Source organism: Pelophylax lessonae (genome assembly GCF_965119305.1).
Source record: "Pelophylax lessonae genome assembly, chromosome: 13".
Lineage (NCBI taxonomy): Eukaryota > Metazoa > Chordata > Amphibia > Anura > Ranidae > Pelophylax > Pelophylax lessonae.
The window spans coordinates 93,347,336-93,373,184 of record NC_138780.1 but is presented as its reverse complement, the minus strand read 5'-3'; the positions used below and the strand labels follow the sequence as shown (position 1 = coordinate 93,373,184).

General features: G+C 43.7%; 1 protein-coding gene across 3 annotated transcripts in view; it reads right to left on the bottom strand.

Moving 5' to 3' along the window:
* GANC (glucosidase alpha, neutral C) overlaps positions 1-25,849 on the bottom strand; it is a 183,876-nt gene that overhangs the window by 67,229 nt on the left and 90,798 nt on the right. For all 3 annotated transcript variants that reach the window (XM_082242918.1, XM_082242920.1, XM_082242919.1), the window contains one exon: positions 3,203-3,299. In XM_082242918.1, coding sequence (XP_082099044.1) covers positions 3,203-3,299 — 97 coding nt within the window. The remainder of the gene's footprint in view (positions 1-3,202; positions 3,300-25,849) is intronic.

Genomic DNA, 25,849 nt, shown 5'->3' with positions numbered 1-25,849 from the left:
GCCTGTTCCATACTCCCCCTACTCCTAGCCTTTTAGGGGTACAAACAATAGTAATTGGGGCCTAGTGTGGTTGTGTACGTGTGATATACATACACTTTTTTTGGATCATATTTTCTATTCCGCTATTTAATCAAAAACCTTTGGGGATCAGTTAAATTGGGGGATAGTCTGTGTTGGTACGTGTGAGAGAGATCCACCTTTCCAAGTTGTTGGGGTTCATCTCATACTTCTGAAGGTTTGAGGGTGCTGCCTGTTCCATACTCCCCCTACTCCTCATCTAGCCTTTTAGGGGTACAAACAATAGTAATTGGGGCCTAGTGTGGTTGTGTACGTGTGATATACATACACTTTTTTTGGATCATATTTTCTATTCCGCTATTTAATCAAAAACCTTTGGGGATCAGTTAAATTGGGGGATAGTCTGTGTTGGTACGTGTGAGAGAGATCCACCTTTCCAAGTTTTTGGGGTTCATCTCATACTTCTGAAGATTTGAGGGTGCTGCATGTTCCATACTCCTCTTCCTCATCCTCCCTTTAGGGTAGGAAAAAATTTAATCGGGCCTAGTCTGTGTTTGTACGTGTGAGATACACAGTTTTTTATCCTATTCCGCTATTCAATACACACCCTTTTGGTGTAAAAAACATTAAATTGCGGCATAGTTTGCATATTTGACATTTGCATATATTGTGCCTTGTTGCGCTGTTTTGGGTACTCCACCAACATGGCCAGTGGCAATGACGCCATTCTCAGCTTAACTATCCCACTTCTATGCCTCCTTGAAAAAACAATTTGGGCGATGATGGAAGAGGATGTGGCACAGGATGAGGAGGAGGAGGAGGAGGATGAAGAGGTAACATTTCAAAGGCTTTCAGGGCAGTCATTCGCAAGGGGCTCCGAGGGTGGGTTCCTGCACACACAAACGCCAGGGACACAATTGTCCAGCAGGGGCACAGTTCTGGAGGATGAGGAGGATGAGGAGGAGGAGGAGCTGGAGGAGGAGATGGAACCATGTTCACAGCAGGGTGGCACCCAGGCCAGCTCATGGCCATCACTGGTGCGTGGCTGGGGGGATACAGAGGACACGGACGATACACCTCCCACAGAGGACAGCCTTTCGTCGCCTCTGGGCAGCCTGGCACACATGAGCGATTACATGCTGCAGTGTCTCCACAACGACCGCCGAGTTGCCCACATTCTAACTTGTGCTGATTACTGGGTGGCCACGCTGCTGGATCCCCGTTACAAGGACAACGTACCGTCCTTAATTCACTCACTGGAGCGCGATCGCAAGATGCGCGAGTACAAGCGCACGCTGGTAGACGCCATGCTGCTGGCATTCCCATCTGACAGCGGGGCCACAGTGGAAGCACAAGGCAGAGGAGGAGGAGGAGGAGGTCGCCAACGCAACCAGGGCACCGCCAGCACCTCAGAAGGCAGGGTTAGCATGGCCGAAATGTGGAAAAGCTTTGTCAGCACGCCACAACAAACAGCAGCACCAGCAGCTCAGATGGAACGTCTTAGCAGGAGGCAGCATTTTACCAACATGGTGGAGCAGTATGTGTGCACACGCCTACATGTAGTGAATGATGGGTCTGCCCCCTTCAACTTCTGGGTCTCCAAATTGGGCACATGGCCTGAGCTTGCCCTTTACGCCTTGGAGGTGCTGGCGTGCCCTGCAGCCAGTGTATTATCTGAACGGGTATTTAGCACGGCTGGGGGCGTTATAACAGACAAGCGCAGCCGCCTGTCCAGAGACAATGTGGACAAGCTCACGTTCATTAAAATGAACCAGGCATGGATCCCACGGGACTTTTCCGTACCTTATGCAGAATAGCAATGGATACCGACCTTACCCACCCATTGTTCCATTTTTGCTCTTTCTCACTCTTTTGGGGTGTACCCTCATTTAAAATTTTTGAAAAGAAGCAGTGTTGGCTACCTCGTCCTCCTCCTCAGGGCCAGATTAATGTAGGGGCTATTGGAGCTGCAGCTCCAGGCCCCTACCTTTTATATAGGCCCCGGGTTGGCCATATTCACTGTTACCGCTCTTCTGTCACTTGTAAACACAGAAGTCTGGCTTCTATGCTCGCTTCCCCAGGCAGCACCCTCAGAACCTCCCCACACAGCGTGAAGGCCGGACAAGGAGGGACAGTTGGCGATGCATGGATGTGTTTATGGGCTTCAGAGACAGCATCCCATGTTGAATTAGGCATGCATGGCTGCACCCTTCCTCCTCTGGGTGCATGGCAAGGCACGGCCCTTAAGGCCCTTCAAAATCCTCAGCACCAAGCCCATGATGCTGTTAATCCGGCCCTGGTCCTCCTCCACCGCCGCTTCCACCTACACCGCCCATAGGTGTGCGCAGCCTATTGCATTAAGGTGTGCACCCCAAAGTTGAAATACACATGCATGTGTTTGCCAGCAGGGAGAGTAATGTATCGGGGCCATGTACCTGTAGGCAAGGAGAAATAGAGCAGAGCAGGTCCCAGGGAGATCTTTCCCATCTCCTCACTGGCAATGCTATGTGCCCTAGGTGATTAGGGTGTGCCCAGGCACACCCAGCACACCCTGTGCGCACGCCTATGTCACCGCCACATCCACCACCACCTCAACCTCCCTCCTACTCCATATGGGCCTCGTCCTTCAGAGATGAAGAAGAACATTGTTTTATTTTTCTGTTTTTTTTTGTTGTTTTAAGTTATTTCCCTATCCACATTTGTTTGCAGAGCACTTGCCATGCTCTTAATTACGTTTTGCTGCCATTTGCAGCACTCTAGCCCTTTCCTTTGGTGTTTTAGAGCCATTTTAGTGCCTTAAAGTTCGGGTCCCCATTGACTTCAATGGGGTTCGGTGTCCGGGAAAAGTTCGGTAAAAGTCCGGGACACGGACCCGGACTTTTTTTTAAAGTTCGGCCGAACCCGTCGAACACGGACATCTAGGTGTCCGCTCAACCCTAGTTGTAACATGACAAAATGTGGGAAATTTCAAGGGGTATGAAAACTCTTTCAAGGCACTGTACCTCCCAGCTGTTCCAAATTTTTTTAACCTGACTGTCTGTACTTAGGATTTATCTTCTACAATTTTCCCCAGCTAAGGGTTTGCAACTAATCTATACATTATTTCCAGCATTACCTTAAATCAAATCTTTTTCTTTTTTTTTTGATAAAACAGTTTGGTGAAAAAAAAATCACAAAAACTCACCATAACGCTGTGATCCAGCAAAGAAAGATCTTGTCAGCACAAAGGGTCTTTCCTTCCCTCCAGACCGCTGAATTAGGCCCTCTGAAGTGGACATTTGCTGTAAATTAGTGAAACAACATCTATTTTACATTAAAGTAATACTCAGATTATTTTAATATACAACCCCAATTCCAAAAAAGTTGGGATGCTGTGTAAAACCTACATAAAAACAGAATGCAATGATTTATTTCACAATAGCTAACATATCAAATGTTTAAACGAATAACATTTACCATTTTAACCCCTTCATGCCTAAGCCTTTTTCTGACACTTGTTGCTTACAAGTTAAAATCAGTATTTTTTGCTAGGAAATTACTTGGAACCCCCAAACATATATATATATGCAGGTCACTGCAGTTTTGGGGGATCGAAAAAGTGGAGAAGCATTGGAGGAGGAGACAACTTTATTAGACAGTTGAGCAAAAGGGAATCGCATTGGATTTTTGAGGCCAAAGTTTTGGTACCAAGGGGGTTAAACGTTGAGTTTGATCTCAATTGTTTTATCAGTGACAAATGAATTTAGGAATATTTTTAGTACACTGAGACCCCTTTTTATTCCCTTGCACACTTCCCTTTATATATATATATATATTATATATTTTTTTTATATTATTTTTTTAGATTTTTTATACAGTATTTTTTATACAATATTTTATATATCGTAAAATATGTTGTATATCAAACTGTATTTATATACGGTATATTCTATTGGCTTTAAGCAATCTATCAGCTTTAATCATTTCATATTTTTAACATCTCTGATTTTTATATTTGTTTTAGTATTGAGTCTACAGTATGTGGTTACGTAATCTTATGGGGTGAGACCGTGTTTTATGGTATCAATCTATATTGATGTCTCCCAGGGGGATATTCATTGGTTAGGAGCTATTTTGTCAGTCAATCAATAATTTTAAAATGTATTTTTATTTATGTATTTTTATTATCCATTATTGTATCTAATTATTAAAAGTTTATATTAGTGATTCCTAATGCGGTATGACTCATGTTGGCAGATATGTGTTGGTGTTTTGATGTGTGCAGGATCCTATATATTTTTTCACAGGCGCTGTTTAATTTCACAGATCATTGGTTGTGGTTCCTTTTGGGGCCATGATCCCTGTTTTGTTGCCACTGGTGTCTCGCAGGTCGGTCCACGTCATTTCCCCTGTTTGTTTGACGTATGGGCGGGTAGAGTGACAGGTTTGCACTGCTTTGCTTCCTGTTGACAATGGAGAGCGTTGGGTTACTATAGGGGCGGGTAACACGTCACATCCCTTGTCCACGTACTAATTGACGATCAGGGAGACAGGTGTTCCGTGAGAATTACCTACCCCATAAGAAAAACCTACCCTCGTCACTTCCGGCCAGGAACAGCTGAGCAGCGCAGCAGTGCGCATGCTCCCAGCCCCGGATACGTAATGGAACAGATGAGGAGCTGACTAGTGCGCATGTGCACTAGTATGAAATGATCACGGTGTACCGTGGAAAAAACCTACCCACGCGGCGGTCACATTAAAACAGCTGTGCTGCAATACGAGTCATCTCCGCTCCTGTCCCTGTCACTTCCCTGATCTGGGCTAGTAAATATAAAAGCGGCTCTCGGCTCTGTGATTTATCTTTTCATACAGCCGCCACCGCTTTTATATTTACTAGCCCAGATCAGGGAAGTGACATGGATAGGAGTGGAGATGACTCATATTGCAGCACAGCTGTTTTAATGTAACCGCCGCGTTACACACACTGCCGTGCACCGGAAGTGACGAGGGTAGGTTTTTCTCACAGGGTAGGTAATTCTCACGGAACAGCTCGCTCTGCTCCGCCTCCTGTTTACAGAGGGAAGCGTCAGGTCGTCATGGAGATGCGGCGGGTGGATGAAAGCAGTATTTTTGTACCTCCTGGTCCCTTTTCACGGAGGGAGTGGGGATTATAAACGTATCTCTGGTATCATTAATGAGCTCTGGATATTTATTATTAGACCAATTATTACACTTCCTGGTACCATGACTAGTGGATGCACTGATTGGCCCAGAGGAAAAAGGGAGGAGTCTAATCACTATATCAATCAGTGGACGGTGTGTCAGCCTTACCCCTGCTGAAGAAGTCGTGGATTTGACGTAACGCGTACGGGGGAGAAGCCTGCACACGCTGTAGCACCCATTATCACTGCCCATGCCTGCACTGGCTGAGTGCCAGCCCATGTAAGTGTTTTGCTGTATTTTTACCCCAATAAATTAGTTGTAACAGAGAGCATTAGATCGCTGTATTTATTTTATACATGTACCTAATCGTGACGGTGGAGAGATGACTATGAGGAGGTGACAGCCCTATCCCCTTCACTGTGTCATTGACACTGCGGGTCTGGCCATTATATCCTTCCTGAAGCACCTTCATCCAGAGGGAGGACAGGAGGAAGCAACCTATCCATACCTAACAGCACCTGCACGTGCATAAAGCAGGTTTGGCTCATTATAATTTGTGAGCCAAACCAGGAGGTGAGCGGCCAGCATTACCATTAATGCACCAAGTCACTTTATGATATTGAAGCACCAGCACTTGGTAACTTGATATCAGCACAGCATAGAAGAAATTACCCACCTTTTTACAGACTTTTGCACTATATATTTTTTTTGATTAATTCCCACTTGTGAATGCTTATGTTTGATCAATAGATATATTTATTAGCACAAGCACTTTTTTTTTCAGAGCTCTGAGGACATCACCGGAAGTGACGAAACGCGTCAGCTTGGACCGCATAGCGTCGTTGCGTCACGTAGGTGGAGCGCAAGCCGGTAGCCAGCTCACTATTCCACGAGGAGGACATGCAGCCCGCACCGCTGACCACCAGTGACACTGTCTACCTACCTATTATTGCTTTAACCCAGATATTGGGTAAATAAACTGCTTTTCAACTAAATTACTACACTATTTGGAGCATTCTTTCTCCCTCCCTACTGCATCTGGCTGTTTACATTGGAGCCTAAGGAGCCATTACCAGCCCATAGGACAACGCTTAGAGGGAATCCGTTTAGCCCAGGGGGCTTACAAGCTCGAATGGTCCTAGTGCCATATGGCATTTAGGACCCACTACATCTGGTAAGTGGCCCAACTTATTATTCACTTGGGACCAGAATCTGCTGAGATTTAATCAATCAAGCCTGAGCACATGCACTTTTTTGAAGATTCAATTTCACTAAGGACATTCATATATGGTTTTGAGCACAAAAGTCACTGTTTACTCTGGACTTTATATTTTTTAATACTAATTGTGATTCATTTATTTACTCCACATTTTATATATATTTTTAACCAAACACCCATGCACTTTATGACACTGTTTTTATTGAATAATTGATGATCCACAGTATATATATATAATTTTATTAACTTATGACATAATTTGTATATTTAATCACTTCTATCTGAATGGATATTGCTATCCATTAACTTGTACCACAGCAAGCGCTGTTTTTTGGTCCTCCAGACCATTCACCTACAATGTGTATTATTTGCCTCATTTGATCAGGAGTAGGGATGGGCAAATGGTTCTGCCCGAACATGAGTTTGGGCCGAATATTTGCCTGTTCGGCCCTTTCACCGAACACCTTAATTTGCAGAGTATTTGCCCAGACAAACACCCAGCAATGCACAGAGTGCTGCACAGTGCATTCTGCTCCCTGATTGGGCAAAGCTTTGCCCAGTCAGGGTGCAGTGTAAACTGGTTGTAAAGGAGGGGGCCGATGAGTCATCAACTGACAGCAGAAAAAAAAAGTGCCGGTAAACAAAATAAAGAAAAAAACCTGCATGCCCCCCCCCCCCCCCCCCACAGTCCATACCAGGCCCTACGGGTCTGGTATTGATATTAAGGGTAATCCCAGGCCAAAATGTAAAAAAACAACAGTGTGAGGTCCCACCCACAATTCATACCAGACTCTTATCTGAGCATGCAGCCCGACAGGTCATGAAAGGGTAGGAGACGAGCACATCCCCCTTCTGAACCACCCTCCCAAAGCACCTTGCCCCTCAATCCTGGGCTGCGGTTGTGGGAGTTTGCGGGCAGGGGGCCTATTGGAATCTGGAACCCCCTTTAACAAGGGGGCCCCCAGATCCCGCTTCCCCCCTCTATGTGAATAGGGATCGGGTACATCGTACCCCTATCCATTCACCAAAAAAGTCCTTTATTAAAATATAAAAAAATAGTGTCCCTCAATGTAAATCCATCTTCAAATACAAGGCTGTCAAAGTACAGAGCGGACAGGCGGCAGGATGCCTGCCAGAAGGTGAGGGCGTTTAAATTTTTTTTACTCTTCGGGTCCGGCAGGCGTCGTAAATGACGATGGATTTACATAGAGGAAGACTATTTTTTTTATTTTTTAATAAAGGACTTGTCAAAAACTGTTTCTTGTGGTTATTACTTTTTGACACTTTTTCGTCAGAGACTCCCCTGCCCCAAAGCCCCCCCCCCCTTTTGAGGGCATGTGGCTTGGTATGGTTCAGGAGGGGAGGCGATTGCGCATCCCCTCCCCTTTCCTGACCTCCCAGGCTGCATGCCATTTTTTTCTTTATTTTTTCAATAGTCATGACTTGACTAATTTTTTTTTCTTTAGAAATGTAATTTTTGCTGTAGCATGTTTTATGCATGCTACAGATGCATCACTTTACGGGCGACCATTGAGGGGACCCCCTAGGCCCTATATTTAAAGGAATTTTTCAGTTTTATTGTTGCACTTTAAGCATAATTAAAATCACTGCTCTTGAAAAAGATTTTTATTGATGTTCCCCAGGGCAGTATCCAGACCCCCATACCCGTTTTATGGTCAATTACTTGCATATAAGCCTTCAAAATAGGCACTTTTGATTTTTCCTGTTCGGCTCTCATAGATTTCAATGGGGTTCGCCGTTCAGGTTAGAACATTTCACAGCAGAACTCCCAAAAAGGGGTCTGTTCGGCCCATCTCTAATTAGGAGCTTGTCTACGTGGGGCAAAGCCCACATAATCTGGGTGTATATAGCAGGATAAAAAGGTATTTAGCCTGGTGGCTAGTATTGTGGTGAAAATTTTCAGGTCCACATTTATGAGAGAGATGAGCATGTAGTTTGTACAGTCACCATGGTCTTTCCCCAGTTTTTGTGTAACATGTATAAATGCTTTATTTTCATGGGGGGGGGGGGGGGGCAGCGTTGGCTGGTCTGTATTGTGATAAAGAATGAACATAAATTGGGGGACAGAATTTCCAGATATTTCCTGTAATAATGTTCAGAGAAGCCATCTGGGCCCCACATGCTCCTGAGTAGGGATGGGCCAAACATTCTGTTCGGGAATTCTGCTGCAAAATGTTCGGGAGTTCTGCTGCAAAATGTTCTAACCCGAACGGGGAACCCCATTGAAGTCTACGGGAGCCGAACAGGAAAAATCAAGTGCCCATTTTGAAGGCTTCTATGCAAGTAACTGACCATAAAAGGGGTATTGTCTGGGTTCTGCCCTGAGGAACAGGTATCAATAAATTATAATTTTTTTTTTTTTTTAAAGATGTTTTTTTTTCATTAGCAGCAATATTAATTATGCTTAAAGTGCAACAATAAAAATGAAAAATTCCTTTAAATATAGGGCCTGGGGGGGGGGGGGGTCCCCTCAATGTGCCTGGGCTAAAGCTTTTAATTGCTGATTTTATTTTATGTTCAGTGAATTCACTTTCCATCAATTCCATACAGGCTGTCTACAGTTTGGGTGATGGAATATCTTGTAAAAAAACTGTCCGCCCGTGTTGCCGAAAAAGCCTCCAGGTTAGCGCAGAGTTTAGATTAAAAATAAAAGAATTCACGTAACATAAGCTGTGGATTATGGGTTTGGTGACCGTTTTGTCAGTGTAATTTAGGTAGGGTCAGGTTGTAACTCCTAGGAGTATATTTTCTAGCCAATAACGTGGTAGATTTATCTCCCATGAAGTAATAGTGATGTCTGGACCATCAAATGTGTTTCTAAGCTTTGGTGGTAAGACTTAAATTTAAGGAGGTACAAGTCATATCTATTTTCTGTCTGAGATCAACATGTGGAGATGTACGTTGTTCTCCTATTAGCTGTTTCAATTCTTCCTCTTTTTACGTTTTATGCTGGCTTCCCTATTTTGTTTGGTTCATGATGCCAATTTAATTAATTTTCCCTGAGGGCTTTTCTTTTTAACTTTCCCCAATATGGAGAAAAAGAAATCAGAAATATGTGTCACTGTCACCATCAAGAATCACATGGGCTTTAGCACATTTACAAAAATAAAACATACAGCTATTAGTACATAAATCTTTAGTTAAAAAACATTGTAGCATTAGGAGTGGCTGGCTTAGTAATGTCCCAAGAAGATATACAAATATTCTGCAGACGATAATAAAGCAGGCAGAATGCTGTCATGTGTTACGAGCACTCTTATAGTCGCTGGATAATGAGCAAACTACTCTGCAGAGCTACTGATGAAGTTCATGTAGTGAGGAATAACGTCTTCTTTTAAGTCGAATAAAATTGGTACAAAAAGCTTAATAGAAAAGCTTGTGGAACACTAATGGGTATATAAAGCATGAAAGAGACAGCTGGCAATAACAGGAGATTAGCATTAATGGCTTTATCTTCCTCACACTAATGTGACTGCAAACATGGAAATAAAAACAAAAGAGGAGGCAATCTGATGGCTTAGATCAGTTTGTTAGTAATTTACGCTCACAGCACATTTCAGGAACTTTACCCCTTTTAATCCTTGTCAAAAGTATTGTCCACAAAACATGTTGCACATAGTGAATATATACTCAAGTTTGACCAAGTAGAGTGCTTCATTATGTCTTTGTTAGGGATCTCGTGTAGCGGGTACTCATTCCCATGCAGCAGATTCTCATTCTTAAGCGCATTTGCAGAATCATGAGCATAGAAGCCTAACAAGATGAGCAAGGAATAAAATTCACACACGGATGCAGAAAGCGACAGGGTCCAATTTAATACCTGATTATGTGGAAAAGATTCGGTCCCGAGGAGAATTCTTGGGAGCACAAAGCAAACCTTCATGCCCAGAGACATTTACAGGCTTTTTACCGTGCTCACCCTGAAAACATGGTTCAGTTGGGCATCCAGAGGCTGTCCTTAACGAGGGGGCATGTATAAATACATATGTGTGTGCACGCATCCACAGATTGTGGCGCCCAGTAGCCTATTTAAACTGAGATTCTGCCTGGCCTCAGTGCTGGATTGTCTTCAGCTATGGTTCCTGTGTTCCTGGTTCTTGAAAGTCTGCTAACCTTGTTCCTCACCTGGCTACGTCTAGCGCTCTTGGATCACCCCTGCCTGTTATGTCTGCTGCTTACTTGTTACCAACCTCGGATTGGATTTCTGACTACGTCTCTTCTTCCTGATTTGGTACCCCGCTGCCAGCACGTTACCGACTTCTGCCTGTTCCTGACCTTGAACCTGATCCTGACCCTGCACCTGCCTGCCTGGCTGCTGCTGAACATGGCTTAAGACTAGACTCCATACTACCACTGGAAGAACTCCTGTGTCTCAAAGTTTCAGCTCACTACTACAACTTCATGGCACCTGTGCCCTTCCAATGCCCTAGTAGTCCCTGTCTCCACTACCAGGGGTGCTTGGGCAGGAATTGCGCAAGAGGCCACCCTCAACATTTCGGGCTCCACAGTCAGGAAGGTGACAGTTTTTCATTCAATGGTATACCCACTGAAAGCACTGGACCTGCAGTAGATGCCAGTAGTTCACTTATTTCTCAACTTCCTTTAAAGCCACACTCAAGCCTGCTGCCTGCCCCAGAAACACCCACCCCACCCCCACCTCTCTCTTTCTAATTGCTGCAATTAAAAATGCCCTTTTTACTGATGTAAATCTGTGGTCATGTGAAGTTTCAGTGCTGTGACTTTCATCTTCTTCTTAGTAAAGTAGGTGGGTTGTCCTTTAGGCGTCCACTTGACTGTCTATATGACATGTATGCCTCCCATTGACTGTCCAGTGGCAGTATCCTCTCTGGATCCAGAAAAAGTATCTTGGTGATCAGAAAAAAAGGCCATCGGGGATGGGCCAGGCACATCTGCAATGCAGGATTACTGGTCCCCCACACCCAGAAACAGTGAGTAATACTTTGCTTCACAAACTTTGCTTTCTTAAAAAAAAAACACAGGTATGGCAGAGGAGGGAGGTTGAGTTTTGCACAGGGGGGTTTTACACTGAAATTTCACAGCAGTGTTTTTAGACAAAAGAAATGGCGCCTCCTAAATATAGCAATTATTAATCACCATGCAGCCGCCGTCAATTTTGGGAATTACCCAAAATAAATGGCTATATGTTTGGTGGTGTTGATTAATGTGCATATACAAAAACGCAGTAATTAATATACTTGTGCTTTAAATCATTGGAAAATATTATAAATCAGCAGAAAATGTTCATCTGAATATTGTGAAAATCAATACATTAAAATAATATACACATGTATATAAAGAAAAAAATGAACAGTTTGTTTCCTAAGAAGACAATTGGATATCTTCTACACCTCATGCTTAAATGTGCTCTATATTCCCGTCACACACATGCTCATTAGTGATGATCCTTCACCTTTGTTTAAGGGGGCCACTCACGGATCCGGGCCACCAAGACCCCCACAGCTTGATAAATAAAAAATGGTCACAGCCTAAGACTCCCGTCTTTAAAAACAATCACCTCAATCAAAATAGCCACGACTTAGGCACATAGGTGTGCTTTTTCTTTAAATATTGGATCAGGCTCCAAACCATCAGAATTGCATAAGCATATTGCATAAGCAATTGCAAAAAGCATAAGGCATATAATCGTGCAATATGTTTATTAAAATATCTTATGTTGTAATAAAATGATTCATAGAACACTCACATTTAGTTGTGCCTTCAAGCGGCACCCACTGGTAAACGTTTAGGTCGGCAGTAATCAGCGCCGTCCACACTATGGACCGCGCTGCGTATCACCAGCGTTCCACCGAGAACCGGAAGTTTACGAAACTGGAAGTATCACCGCTGCAGACCTCAATGTATTTCATCAGAAAGGACTCATCAGGACTTCATACAGCGGCCATATTTGCGGTTTGAAATATACCCCTTGCTCACTTATGATTGGTCCGTTGGTTTATCACTCACGTTCTTGGTCTAGCATGTGTTGTTTTTCGGTTTGTTTTATAGAAAATCAGTTACCAATTAGTATTTTGTGGGATGATATCTCCCGTTTCACATACTCTGGTTCACTAATAACATATATTGAAAAACTTTACAACATCAATTATAAAATATTATCTTATACCAATCTTACTCCTTGATTTCTATTTGCTGTCAATAATATACCCCAGTATACCCATCTAGTGGTGTCCCTCTAGTGGTTCATAATGGGTATTATAATCAGGAAAACATTGCAGAAGATACTAAGTAAATATATAAATAAACCAAAAATTAAAAAAATATAAAATGTAGATATTTTGCCCAGGTGTGCTATTCAAATCATATTGATCTGGCTGTCAATTTAATATACCATTAGCTGTATATATTGGGATAGATGGCCCTTCTGGTATTATAAACAGCAATCCATATCTACATATTTTGTGCAAATATGGGCTTGTCACATCTGTTAGTGGCACAGAAGACTGGCAAAGGTAGGAGGGGGCAACGTGGGACATGTTTTTAAAAGAGTGCTCAAGGACTGCAAATAATGATGTTTTGCATTATTTTGGGAGCAGAAAACCTGAAAGCAAATGCTCCAAAAAAACATAAGACCCGCCAACGATCTTCTCCTGCCCAGGACAATCGGCATCAGACGGAGTCCTCCACAGGGTGGCTTTCATGCTCCCCAAGCACCCCATGTGGCACTGGCTCCCATGCGTTAGTCAGCATGATAGGAAATGCCTCGGCCAGCTCAGAGTGCATTTTGGGCCTGCATGCAGCTGCAGTGGCAGAGAAATGAGAATGCACAGATGGCCCACAAGGATGTGGATGTGCAAAATTCTAAGTCCTATTGAGGAGGCTATAGCAGAAAGTACACTGCAGATGCCTTACCAGTGCAAAAGCATGCAGATATATTCCCAAGACCCTTCTTTTCTCATGACAGAGCATAAAGCGCTCGTTAAGGAAGGATGGCAGAGACCCCACCAGAGGACCAATTTACAGTAACAGGTTCTCTAAGCTTTTCCAAACAAGATGGCTGATGCATGTTTATGCACTGCACTTCCAGGAGTGAATGTTACCCTCTAAAGTCTGGCGCATCAAGTATCTATGCCTTTTTATAACTCAGTTGCCTTTACAGAATACTTTATTAATCCCAGAGAGAAATTGGGAAATTGTTGAAGATCCTATGGATGGGAAAGTGGACTTGTTAATACCAGATGCAGTCCAGTATGTTTTTATTCTGCAGCAAGAATGCATGGACAGTGTTAAATTGGGATCCCAATGACCTAGTTTACACCAGTGCAGTGCATTCTAGCACAGTCAACAAAGTAAAAAATGCTACATTGTTTCTGTATTAAACACATCTGGAAAGTGGTAAAACGCATTAAGAACGCATGGGAATGCATCAAAAACACTCATGCAGAAACACATCTGAAACGCAGAAATTGTGGTGATTTGGCCATCAGGCTTGTAGAAAATCTATACAGTGACAGTTTTTTCCTGTCAACCAGCAACATCGTTCACGTCAACATATAAACTGTTTAGAAATGGCAAAAAAAACAAGACCGGAAACTGCAAGATTTGGCACAGTTTCTGGAGGAGTTGAACCTGGCAGATGGCTTCTGGTTGATGCATTGATAGACCTAGTACAAGCCTGGCATACTCAGTCGCAGCCATAAGAGCATTGTGATTACTCCATTGGAGGGCAGATATAAAGTCCACACAAGCCTTCAACATTTCCTATAGTGGGAGGTTATTGTTTGGTCAAACACTGAACAATGCAATTAAGCGAATGACCGGAAGAAAAGTCGGGACTGTGGCAACAGACTAGTAAGAGGAGGCAGCCAACTTTCACTTAAGCCTATTGAACTTCAGAAGGGTGCAGGAGGCCAAGTCTTATAGGACAGGCCATAGCTTTAACAGATCACAGTGGAGGTGCCTCAAATTTACTTTTTACATGAAATCAAGTCCAGAGCAAGTTGCTAAGATGGCTGAAAGGTCTTTTGAAGGTGCGCTGGAGGTCTGAGTGAAGTTGATGATTGTAGCCTCCTTCTGGAGGATTTAGACGACAATCCTCAAAGACCAGTGGGTCCAAAAGACAGGTGGGAGTACAATGGAGTATTTCAAAGTTGACCAGTGAATCCATTTCATTTATGGCCAACAGATCTCAGAAGAGAAAATGTTTTCAAGATTATGCTTAAGAATTTCTACTGCTACAAGAACACCATGCCAGGGATGCCAAAGACAGAATCATCTGGATGCTTTTCTCCCCAGTTTTCTAGTACATAAGGCCAGAGCCTTCTGGTCGATTTCAGTTTTAAGGAATAGAATATGCACATACACACCAAGAGGTTCAAGATGGGGGCCATGCAGACAGTCACAGGGATAGTTCAGCTGGAGGACCAGTTAGTGGCTAGTCAAGGCCGAGCACAAGAGGCATGTGGGATTTGCGGAGGCCAGATGTCACCTCCAGTTCAAGTGTTTGCCTTTTACAGAACTGGCACAGCCCCAGAAATCTTTTGAAAATCTTGTTGGCAGTGGTTATACCTTGGGCCAGGTGGCACATAAGAGCGTTTCAATTTGCCTTCTTTAGTCTATGAGCTGGGCTGTCTATGGATCAGAAAATCTTTGTGCCTATACAAATTCAGCAAGAACTGGAATTTTGGACATCGTCATTGTACTTCTTTCGGGGCATGCCTCTCAGCCCAGGAGATAGGATGATTCTGATGGCAAATCCCAGTATTTGGGGCTGGGGATTACACATTCTGAGGAAACAGGTGGAATGCAGACTCCCCAATTATCTGGAACTGAAAGAAACCTTTTCTAGCATTGCAAGCCTTTCAGTATCTACTTCAAAGGGGCCTGAGTCACCTGCCCAGGTGACACCAGAAGCCTTTTCCTGTTACATCTTGCAACAGAATCTTTTTGCTGGGCAGAGAGCCACTTACAGCCAGTTAATGTTGGCCTTCTTGCCAGGAAAGCAAAATAAACTACCTGTTAGGTTAGGCAAAATATTTTACAAGTGTCTCAAACCAATATTGGCCCAATGAGGCTTTCCAGCAGTAGTTCGCGGGGAGACTCCACTGAACATGCAGCTTCAGATTTTTGCAACAGGATACAAATGCAAAGATTCCGTCATACAAGATAGGTTCACAGTACCATGGAATTTTACGTTTGATCTTTGTCTCTCTCCGGTGTCCTTGAATATAAAGATGCTTCTGAAAATTTGAACAGAACAAGTCCATGCCATATAGGTCATTTCCACCTACCGAGAAGGCCTTTGCTTACACTGCTCCTTAGATGTCATCAGCACCACCAAACCCGTTTCAAGTCAAATTAAATCTTTTATGGCAAGGTCAGTGACAACAACCTAATCCAATGAGAGGCTAAAGAATAGGCCAGACTAGAGGTGCAGAGATTCTCATCCAAGCTTGCTCAGACCTTGGTGTCCAGAAGATCATCCGTAAATGCTACATATGAGAGGATATGAAATAAGTTTGTTTTGTTTGCTCAGCAAAAGCTTTCTTTGCTGTGTTCCCTGCTCTAGCCAATATCCTGGATATTTTACAGTCAGCGCTAGAGATCGGTCTGACATATAGCTCCATTTAAGGTACAAATATTTACCTTCTCTTTCACAGGCTTCAGACGGGTGGAAGAGCCAGTTACCAGATGCTTTTTGCAGGCGACAATCTATATTTGACCTTGAAGGAGATCCTTGTTCCCTCTGTGGGACTTAGGCTTGGATCTGAGAGCACTGGGGCTGGCACCCTTTGTTCCAATGGATTCATTTCCATTAAAATTCCTCACAGAAAAACAATTTCTTCTGCCAGCAACTACTTCAGACAGAAGGATGTTGAAGATTGCAACACTTTTCCTGCAAGGGCCCTTTTGTGTCTTTTCTTTTTTTTACCAGAGATAGTGATACTATCTCAATCTCCAAAGTTACATTTTAAAGTGATATCCAGTTTCCAGTAAAACTGGGAAGTAGTCCCTCTGAGTTTTCGCACAAGAGTCATTGGATGCACAGCAGGAAGACTTCAGTTCCTTACACATAGTCAAGTTGCTGTCAACTTGGCCAAAGAGGAAAGTGGACAATCTTTTCATTTAGCCATCAGGTTCTCAAGAGTCATCCACTGTTGGATTTCCAGGGTGATTACATTGGTATGCAGGAATAGGTCTTTCTACTCTGAAACAGTTGCAAGCTTAATTGACTAAAGGGGCAGTAGCCTTTGGGGCAGTTGTGCCAGGATTTCTTGGAGGATCTATGTAAGGCTGCTAGCTTGAAGTTCTTGTGCGGCCTTCATTTAACCTTACAAACGAGATGTGCAATCAGCAAGTTTGGGACAAGAGGGATCAATTCTTTTTGGCTTTAACAGCGTTTCTTTGAGTGTCTTTTTTTCATGGGTTCTCTTCCACCCTATATTCAGCTAGGGTATAACCCGATGTGTGCTGATGTGAGGTGGGCCAGGAAAACGGAAAATTGTTATCATACTTACCTTAATTTTCCTTTCCTGGCCTACTATCCTCAAGTCAGCACAGGACTCCCTCCCTAGTAGCCTGTCGCAGGCTAAGTTATAGAACACTTCAGTTGGGGGAGGGGCTGTCTTTTATTTAGCTAGGAAGAGGTGGTCCTGTGGGCTCCAGAGGAGGTGTTAACCCATTGTGTGCTGATGTGAGGATAGGCCAAGAAAGGAAAATTACGTTAGCTATTATTATTATTTATTTCAGGTACTTATATAGCGCTGTCAATTTACGCAGCGCTTTACATATACATTGCACATTCACATCAGTCCCTGCCCTCAAGGAACTTACAATCTAAGGTCCCGAACTCACATACATACACAGTAGGGCCAATTTTTTTTATACAGGATCCAATTAACCTACCAGCATGTCTTTGGAGTGTTTGAGGAAACCGCAGTGCCCGGAGAAAACCTACACAGGCACAGGGAAAACATGCAAACTCCAGGCAGGGAGTGTTGTTGGGATTCGAACCAGCGACCCTCTTGCTGCTAGGTGAATGTGCTAACCACTACACCACTGTGCCGCCCAATATGATAACAATTTTTCGTTATACAAACATCTAGTGGTTTTGCCCACATATCTTATTCCATATGGGCACACCAATAGATATACAACATATTTCGTGGTACAGATAATAAACTTTTTTATGTTATAGATTCTTCCGTCTGTTGATGTGACTGTTTCTACTTTTCTTTTTATGTTATAAATTCTTCCATCAGTTGATGTGAATGTTTTTACTTTTCTTTTTTTGTTTAGAGTAGTTCTACATCCTTGACAATTACCGCATCTATAGAACCCACCCCTTTGTAGGAATGTGGTTCCTTTTTTTTTCGGGGGGGGGGGGGGGTTGACTACATTTCTAGCTATCAAATTTCATGAGGCCTGGTGCCCATTTATAAATAAAAATGGTTTTAGTTGGAAGCATATCCCTAAGGGTATTATCCCTTAGTAGAATAGGCCAATACGTTTTAAAACACTTTTCTACTTGTTTATATTGTAAATTGAATCCCATGATGAATGTAATTTCTTTGCTAGTAACTTTTTTGAGTTTATCTTGTAATAGATCATCCCGCTTGATATTATTCACTATATCCCTACTTTTTATCAATTATTTTTTAATTCCCTTTTTTGGAGGAATCTATCGATCAATATTCCCGTCTGATGGATATAGTCCTCTTCCTTATTGCAATTTCGGCCATACATGATGTGAATTTCTTTCCTGCAACCATGGGTTGCAGGAAAGAAATTTGCACGATTCCCCCATCAACACAGATAGTGCTGACAGGGAATCCCTCCTGATGAGCAATTGTCTGCTCATGGCAGGGGGAAGTCGTCGCCGCCAGGAGCAAACAGTGATTATCGCTAGCGGCTGAAGCAGCTACTAGCGATAGTCGCAAGAGAATCCGACAGGCTAGTTGTACCCAAGTTTTTGATCAATCAACTTAGTGCACGCAGCCTGCCCATTAACAGTTTGAATCTCAGTTGGCTCCTGCTGAGCCGGCTGAGGTTTGAACCGTGTATGGCCGGCCATATTTCCAGGGCTATACAATGACATTGCCATTACAGATCCAACTATAACTAACTACACATTTCGAACAGGTGACCAGGGTTTTCTTTTTTAATTTTGTTTAACCAAGCAAATAAGAAAAAAGCAAATGTGAAAAATACTGTAGTCCATAGTAATATATAAATTTACCTTTCACTAATCTGCCTGCAGTAAAAATCAAATTGATTTGCATCGGATACATAACTTTTTAGCAAAATCTTCTTAAACCTGTATAGCACTTAATATAAAAAAAAAAGATGATGCACAAAAAATAAAATTTTCGATACTGAATAGCTTGTCACGCCAGAGACCTAAAAAGAGCAATACACAGCAATACACAAAACAAGGATTTCTAGAAATGTTATGATATAGCCAAGTGGGATTGCAAAGACAATACTGGAGCTTTCTAATGCATTTAAACTGTAAGTACAATTATATTTTAAATATATTATAAAGCCTTCCTACACGTCAAGACAAGGACTACATGGCTATTGTAGATGGTTATGGTATGATGGTTTAAGCAAACATATATTCAGAAAAATGTGCAGGTTTCCATTGCAAAAAAACACTAGTTCCCTGGCTGTGTGAAAAAAGGATACAATGGTTTCAATTCAGTTGTCTGTAAACTTCTTCAAATCAGTTCTAACTTCACTTTCTACAAAAGTTTTTTTATGTTTTTGATATAACACAGAAACCATAAAGTCATAGTCAGGTTAGAAGGAATTTACATTTATAATATATTTAGATAGAAATAGCTAGAATTCTGCTATAAGTGCTTATAGGAAAGCACAAGATCACAGAAAAAGTGTAATCTGCCATCTAGTGGCTACCTAAATAATCACTATAGCTGTGAACTAGTATAGGAATAGGAATACAGCCACTGGCTTTTAATTTTGCTAGATTTACACATCCTATCTCTGCTATCTGTCTTTTAGCTAGCTGTATTGTTTAGTAAATGCCTAGGCTGCTGGTTGTCCTGAATGGCACTGAGTTTTTGATGCAGCAACAGATGTGTTAAAGGCAGTAAGCACTGAGGTATTCATGTTTTGTAGATCTATGCTACACTCCTCATTGCAGTAATGAAATTATTTTAGTTGCTCCCACTCTGAAGCTGTTCCACCTCCCAATTAGGATGGTTGGTGGCCTTACTGGCCCATAGGAATGTGCAGAAGAGAATAGGGTAACCATTGACACTATCAGGAAGAGCCAGGCAAAGCTAGCAATCTTTATTGTAATGCTGCAGCCTGGTTAGTACATTCAGCATAGTAGCTAATGGAATAATGAATAGAACTTAGCACAAGCGTAGTATTCCCTGGATGAAGTTAACAGGTCACTGACTGAGTTTATTTGTTGTCTAGATGTGGGAAATGTATCTTTTTATACCGGAAGTAGGTATTACATGTTACTTAAAGCGGAGTTCCGGCCACAAAAATATTTTTTCAATAAATATTCCCCCTGGGACAGTCAGGGCTAGTACATTCCACCATGGATAGCCTCTGTACTGTCCCGGGTCGCACTTACCTTTTAGAAGAAATACTTACCTTGAAAATTTCTTCTCCAGCGCTGCCATCTCGGATGTGGGCAGCTGAAGCCAGCGTGTCCTCTTCTGCGTCCTCTTCCGTGTCCTCTTCTCCCAGAATGCGCCTGCACCGGCCCCGCTCGTCACTTCCGGCATGCCCAGAAACTGTTTAGCAGGGAATGACGCACCCGCATCGGAACTGACGAGCGGGGCTGGTGCAGGCGTATTGATTCCTGGGCAGCTCCCAGGAATCAATGCAAAAAGGAAGTGACGCCGCGGGCCGCGGCAGCAGAGGGAGGAAGTGGAAGAAAGGTGAGTATATTTTTCTTCAATAACAAGGTAAGTAAACAAAAAAAAAAAATCGTAACTATCCATTTATTTTTCAGGTGACCATAAGCAAGCGGTTGGCCCAAAAATGTCGATTTTGTGGCCGGAACTCCGTTTTAAAGCGGAGCTCCACCCAAAATAGGAAGCTCTGCTTATCTGTCTCCTTCCCCCTCCGCTGCCACGTTTGACACGTTTTAAGGGGGGAGGGGGGAAGGCGTACCTGGTTTTGACAGGTACCTGCTCCCATTTCCAGCTCACTTCGCCAAGGCGATATGCGCATGCACAGTAAGTAACTGCTGTCAAGCCACAAGGCTTCACTGCTGGGTTCCCTTAGCTAAGATGGCGGCGCCAACACCATTAGAGCCAATTCAAGAGTCGGCTCAGGTGAAGACACTACTGGATGCTTGGACAGGTAAGTTCCCTAGTATTAAAAGTCAGCAGCTACAGTATTTGCAGCTGCTGACTTTTAATTTTTGGAGGGGGGGTCCGGAAATCCGATTTAATTACAACTTTAAGCCATGTTTAGGTTAAAGGAGATAAGGGAGAGTACTATCCTAAACAAAAAGCCAACACTACCCTGTCTTTACTCTAGTTATTGTGGGATGTGGCGCAATGAAAATACCACAGACATGACGTTTTTAGGATTTTTTTGGCAATAATAAAGCAATTAGTTGCTAACTTTCATCCTCAAAACCTGCAGGAAAGGGAGCAGTTAGACATGTGCACAGCAGAAAAATTAGTTTAGTTTTGGATCCGTTTGTGAAGTTAATAATTTTTTTTCCGTCATTTTCGTTATGTTAGAATAAATGGATTTTTGTAAAATCTTACCGTAAAATCCTTTTCTCTTAGCTCATTGACAGACGTAGTCCTCGGTGATACAGCACCTTCGGGTTATGTTGCCTCCACAGGAGCAGGACTAGACAGGAAATTAAAATGCTCTGGCCACACCCTAGGGGCAGTCCCAGAGGGTATATCCTCTCTCTCTCTGCCTCAGCAAATCAGTTATGTCAAAAAGCAGTCTTTAGAGATTTTAACCCAACCCAACTCCAAAACAGAGGGGCGGGGACTACGTCTGTCAATGAGCTAAGAGAAAAGGATTTTACGGTAAGATTTTACAAAAATCCATTTTTCTCTATCGCTCATTGACAGACGTAGTCCTCGGTGATACAGCACCTTCGGGACGTCCCAGAGCAGTATCACAAATGAGGGGTGGGAAAATGGAAATCAAATCCCAATCTAGAAGGCCCAACCGGTGCCAACTAGAAGTTTACAATGCTCATCCTTAATGATGAGACTCAACAAAAAAGAAATTTTTCAAACAGAAAAAAACTCTCGAGGTAGACCACCGGTCTCCTCAAATTGCGGCCTGCAAAACCTTGCGGCCAAATGAGGCATCCGCCGATGCCGTCACATCAATTTTATAGAATTTTGTAAAGGTATGTACCGACGACCAGGTGGCCGCCTTACATACCTGGACCACTGACGCCTGATGGCGAAAGGCCCAGGAAGTACTGAGCGCTCGAGTGGAATGCGCCCTAACAGGGAACGGAGGACTCTGACCCTTAATAGAATAAGCCTGTACCACCGTCTGTCTAATCCATTTGGCAATGGTCGCGGCAGATGCAGGCAAACCCTTTCTGGGGCCATCCGTGATCACAAAAAGTGAATCCGTCTTACGGAATGATTCCGTAGCTTTCAGGTATACTCTGATTGCCCGAACCACATCCAAGGAATGCAACGCATGTTCCCGATGATGTTTGGGCTGAGGACACAAGGAAGGTAGTACAATATCTTCATTCAGATGAAAATCTGAAACCACCTTAGGAAGAAAGGATGGCTTAGGATGAAGTACTACCTTATCCCTATGAATCACTAGGTATGGGGACTAGCATGATAATGCAGCCAGTTCTGACACCCTGCGAGCAGAAGTGATAGCCACCAAGAAGGCCACCTTCTGGGATAAAGTAAACAAGGGAATCTCCCTGATGTTTTCAAAGGGAGGTTTCTGTAGAACCGACAAAACTAAATTAAGATCCCAGGGCGGTAAGGGCGCGCGGACTGGTGGAGCCAGGTGCCGCACCCCCTGGATGAAATTCCGCACCAAGGACTTGGTAGCTAAAGGTTTCTGAAAGAAGATTGCTAATGCTGAAACTTGACCCTTGATGGTGCTCAAGGCTAGCTTCTGCTCAACCCCTTGTTGCAAAAAAGCCAATATTCGAGTCACCGAATAGGTACGTGGAGGAAATCCTAAAGATTCGCACCACGCAATATAAGTCTTCCATGTGTGATAATAGACCTTGCTGGAAGTCGCTTTCCTTGCTTTAATAAGGGTAGGAATGACTGAAGCTGACAAACCTCTGTCCTTCAGTACTTGGGTCTCAATGGCCAGGCCATTAAAACCAGCGACTGTAAAGCACGATGGTAAATTGGTCCTTGAGACCACAGACACTCCCTGAGACGAAGTTCCCACGGAACGTCTGTGACTAGCCTGTCCAAGTCGGCCAGGCCGGCTTGACGAGGCCAGCCTAGAATTTCTAGGACCACTGGTGCTGACTGGATCTGAACCAGGCGTCCCTAGAGCTATCTGGCCCCGACCATCCGAGAAAGTCTGGTCGTTTTCTGTTCCCACACATTTATCAGATACCTGATTGCTATCAGGAAGGGTGATCTTTTCTGGTTGAACCTCAGGGACCGAAGTCATCCGGCTAGAGGCTTCTTGGCCTGTCTGGTCAACCAGATCCGATTCCTGTGGGGAATAGAGACTAATCTTAGGAAAAGGTAAAGGAAAAGATCTATTCAGGGAACGGTGACTACCGCTCCCTGTAGTACTTAAATGTTGGAAGGGAAGAATCGCACCGGTAGTAGTAGTTGATGCTCGATCTAATGTCCTGAATACCGGTGAAAACGTCCCCCCACCCTCAAACCGGGTGGGGGCGCACCTTCAGGCTGTGTACTCCTTTGCTTCGGGTTTGGCTGAGTTGGTCCTCTGTTTGTCCGACCAGCCTTTCTTGAACCCTCCTGGAGGAGTCTTGCCTTTCCCGCTTGTTTCAGCCGGGCGTGCGAACCCTTTATGGGCGGTAAAGAAAGGTCCTCGCTTGTTGCGAGGTCCCTTAGTTTTAGCAGGCTGTGGCAAAAAAGTGCTCTTGCCCCCAGTGGCATCCTAAATGATTTCATCTAGGGTGGCCCCAAATAGACGATTCCCCTGAAAGGGGAGATTCGTCAAGGTCTTTTTGGAACCTAGGTCAGCTGACCAGCATTTTAATCACAGCACACGTCTGAGGATTACCGCTGACATAGATGCATGCCCTAATAGGGGAGTAGTGTCCAAGGCTGCGTCACAGATAAACTGTAGCCCTTGTATAATCTGTTCCATCAAATCAGATGTTTCCTGGGGAATATCTTTTCCCCTAAGGTCTTGGCGTACCAATCTCGCCCATTCCGTAAGTGTCTGGGAAACTAGACCAATAACAATTACTGGTCTAAATGCTGACCCTATCAGAGAGAAGATGGTGCGGGACTCTGCTTCCATCTTTCGATCCACCGGATCCTTAAAGGACGAAGTGTCCTCCACTGGGATAACCGTGGCTTTATTCAGCCTGGAAATAGGTGGATCCACCACTGGTGGTACCGTCCATTTCTTAATGATGGATTCCTCAAACGGATAGCGTCTAGCAATACGCTTGGAAATAGTAAAGGTACGTTTAGAATGCTCCCATTCTCCTTTAATCTTATTACCAAAACACTTGGGTACAGGAAAAACCTTCACCGTTTTGATGGGCTTGTTAGTACCAAAAGGAATCTCTGTATCAGTTGCTTCTGCCGGTAAAACCTCAAGTTTTAAGGTTTCCTGCACTGCCACAACTAGTGCGTCCACCAATGCTTCTTCCTGAATTATAGCGGGAGAAGAAACGTCCAGTAACTTCCCGGATAATATAATTCAAAAATAAAAAACTTTTTTTTTTTTTTTTCACAGACCCCCAGCGCCACAAAAGCCCCTTAGTGTTACCTGCTAGGGATCCCTATCGATCGAGAGAGAGAGAGAGAGTTAGACCCCCAGGCTCACCACTTGATGCTCAGAGTTTAACTGCAACAGGTTACAGCGCTGTCTTGACAAACAGGAAGTCTTTTGGCTGGCTGCCCAGGAAGAAAGGAGGCGGCTCCGCCCCTCTGCATGCCTTCCGGCGCCTCCCCTAGCTCCACGAGGTGTTTGGATCACCTCAAACATGGCCGCCCCCATGCTGGAGACACGAGGCTACGCCAAAATGGCGGCTCATGCAATCCAGCAAAAAAAAATGGCGGCGGCCTGTACCAAATAGCGGTGTGCTGCAGGGCACACAACACTATCTCTGCATGGGGATTTTTGGCGTGGTTGGCGGTACCGGCCCTGGCGGACCTCATGGCCGTTCGGAAGGCCTGCTATAGCTGGAGATTTGACTAGGAAGGCAGTCTACATGTCCGTGGCTTCTGACTGGTAGGTACCTTATTCTTATCACAGTAAGATTCCCAGACTGCCACTGATTACAATCTTTTAAACATGTATACAATTAGATTGTTAGCTCCCAAACCAAGCCTCCTGGCTTTTTGCACATAAAATCACACTCAAAGTAGGGGGATCTGTGCCCTGTTATAGGATAGAGGGGGACTCTATCTTACCATACAGAGAGGGGCCCGCGTTCACCACAAGACCCGTCAGGGGGAAAAGGGGGAACATACTACTCACCATACCGGAACCAGGCGGGCACCAACTCCTGACAGTACCCCTCTCCACCGGGGCGGGAGGGCTGTCGACCAATACGGACGCCGTGACTCATGGTCTTTGGCGTTTCAGCGAGACGTTTAACTCGCGGGGTCAGTCCCTTAATGGGACTTTGTCGCGGCCGACCCAGCGCGGAGCTATGGCCTGCACGCGCTCGTAGGCTGAACTGGGGTGACCACCGGATCTCAACATCCAGCCCGTCGCCCAGTTCAGCTTTCTTGCTTGAAGATCTCACAGGAACACTGGAGAAAAAAGCTGTCTAAAAAATCTTTTTAAGGAAAAAAAAAAAAAAATCTTGCCAGGACCGAAGATCCCAGCAAGGTATCTAGGTCCTTACTCCTAACTAGACAGAAAATAACTGATTTGCTGAGGCAGAGAGAGAGAGGATATACCCTCTGGGACTGCCCCTAGGGTGTGGCCAGAGCATTTTAATTTCCTGTCTAGTCCTGCTCCTGTGGAGGCAACATAACCCGAAGGTGCTGTATCACCGAGGACTACGTCTGTCAATGAGCGATAGAGAAAATTTGTTTTCTGAACTTTTATCGTAAATTCTGAATTTGTTTTTCTTATATTCTGATTCAGTTAGTATAATTGTTGTTTTCTAATCGATTTGAATTTAGAAAGACTGTTATATTCATCCTATTCTATTCTATATTGTATTCTTATCATCATCTTATTTCACTTTTTTATCTTACTGTAGTTATTGCAATATGTTTCCATTTCAAATCCATTTTTGAATTTTTTTTATTTAAATTCATTTTGGAATTTTCAGAATTTGAA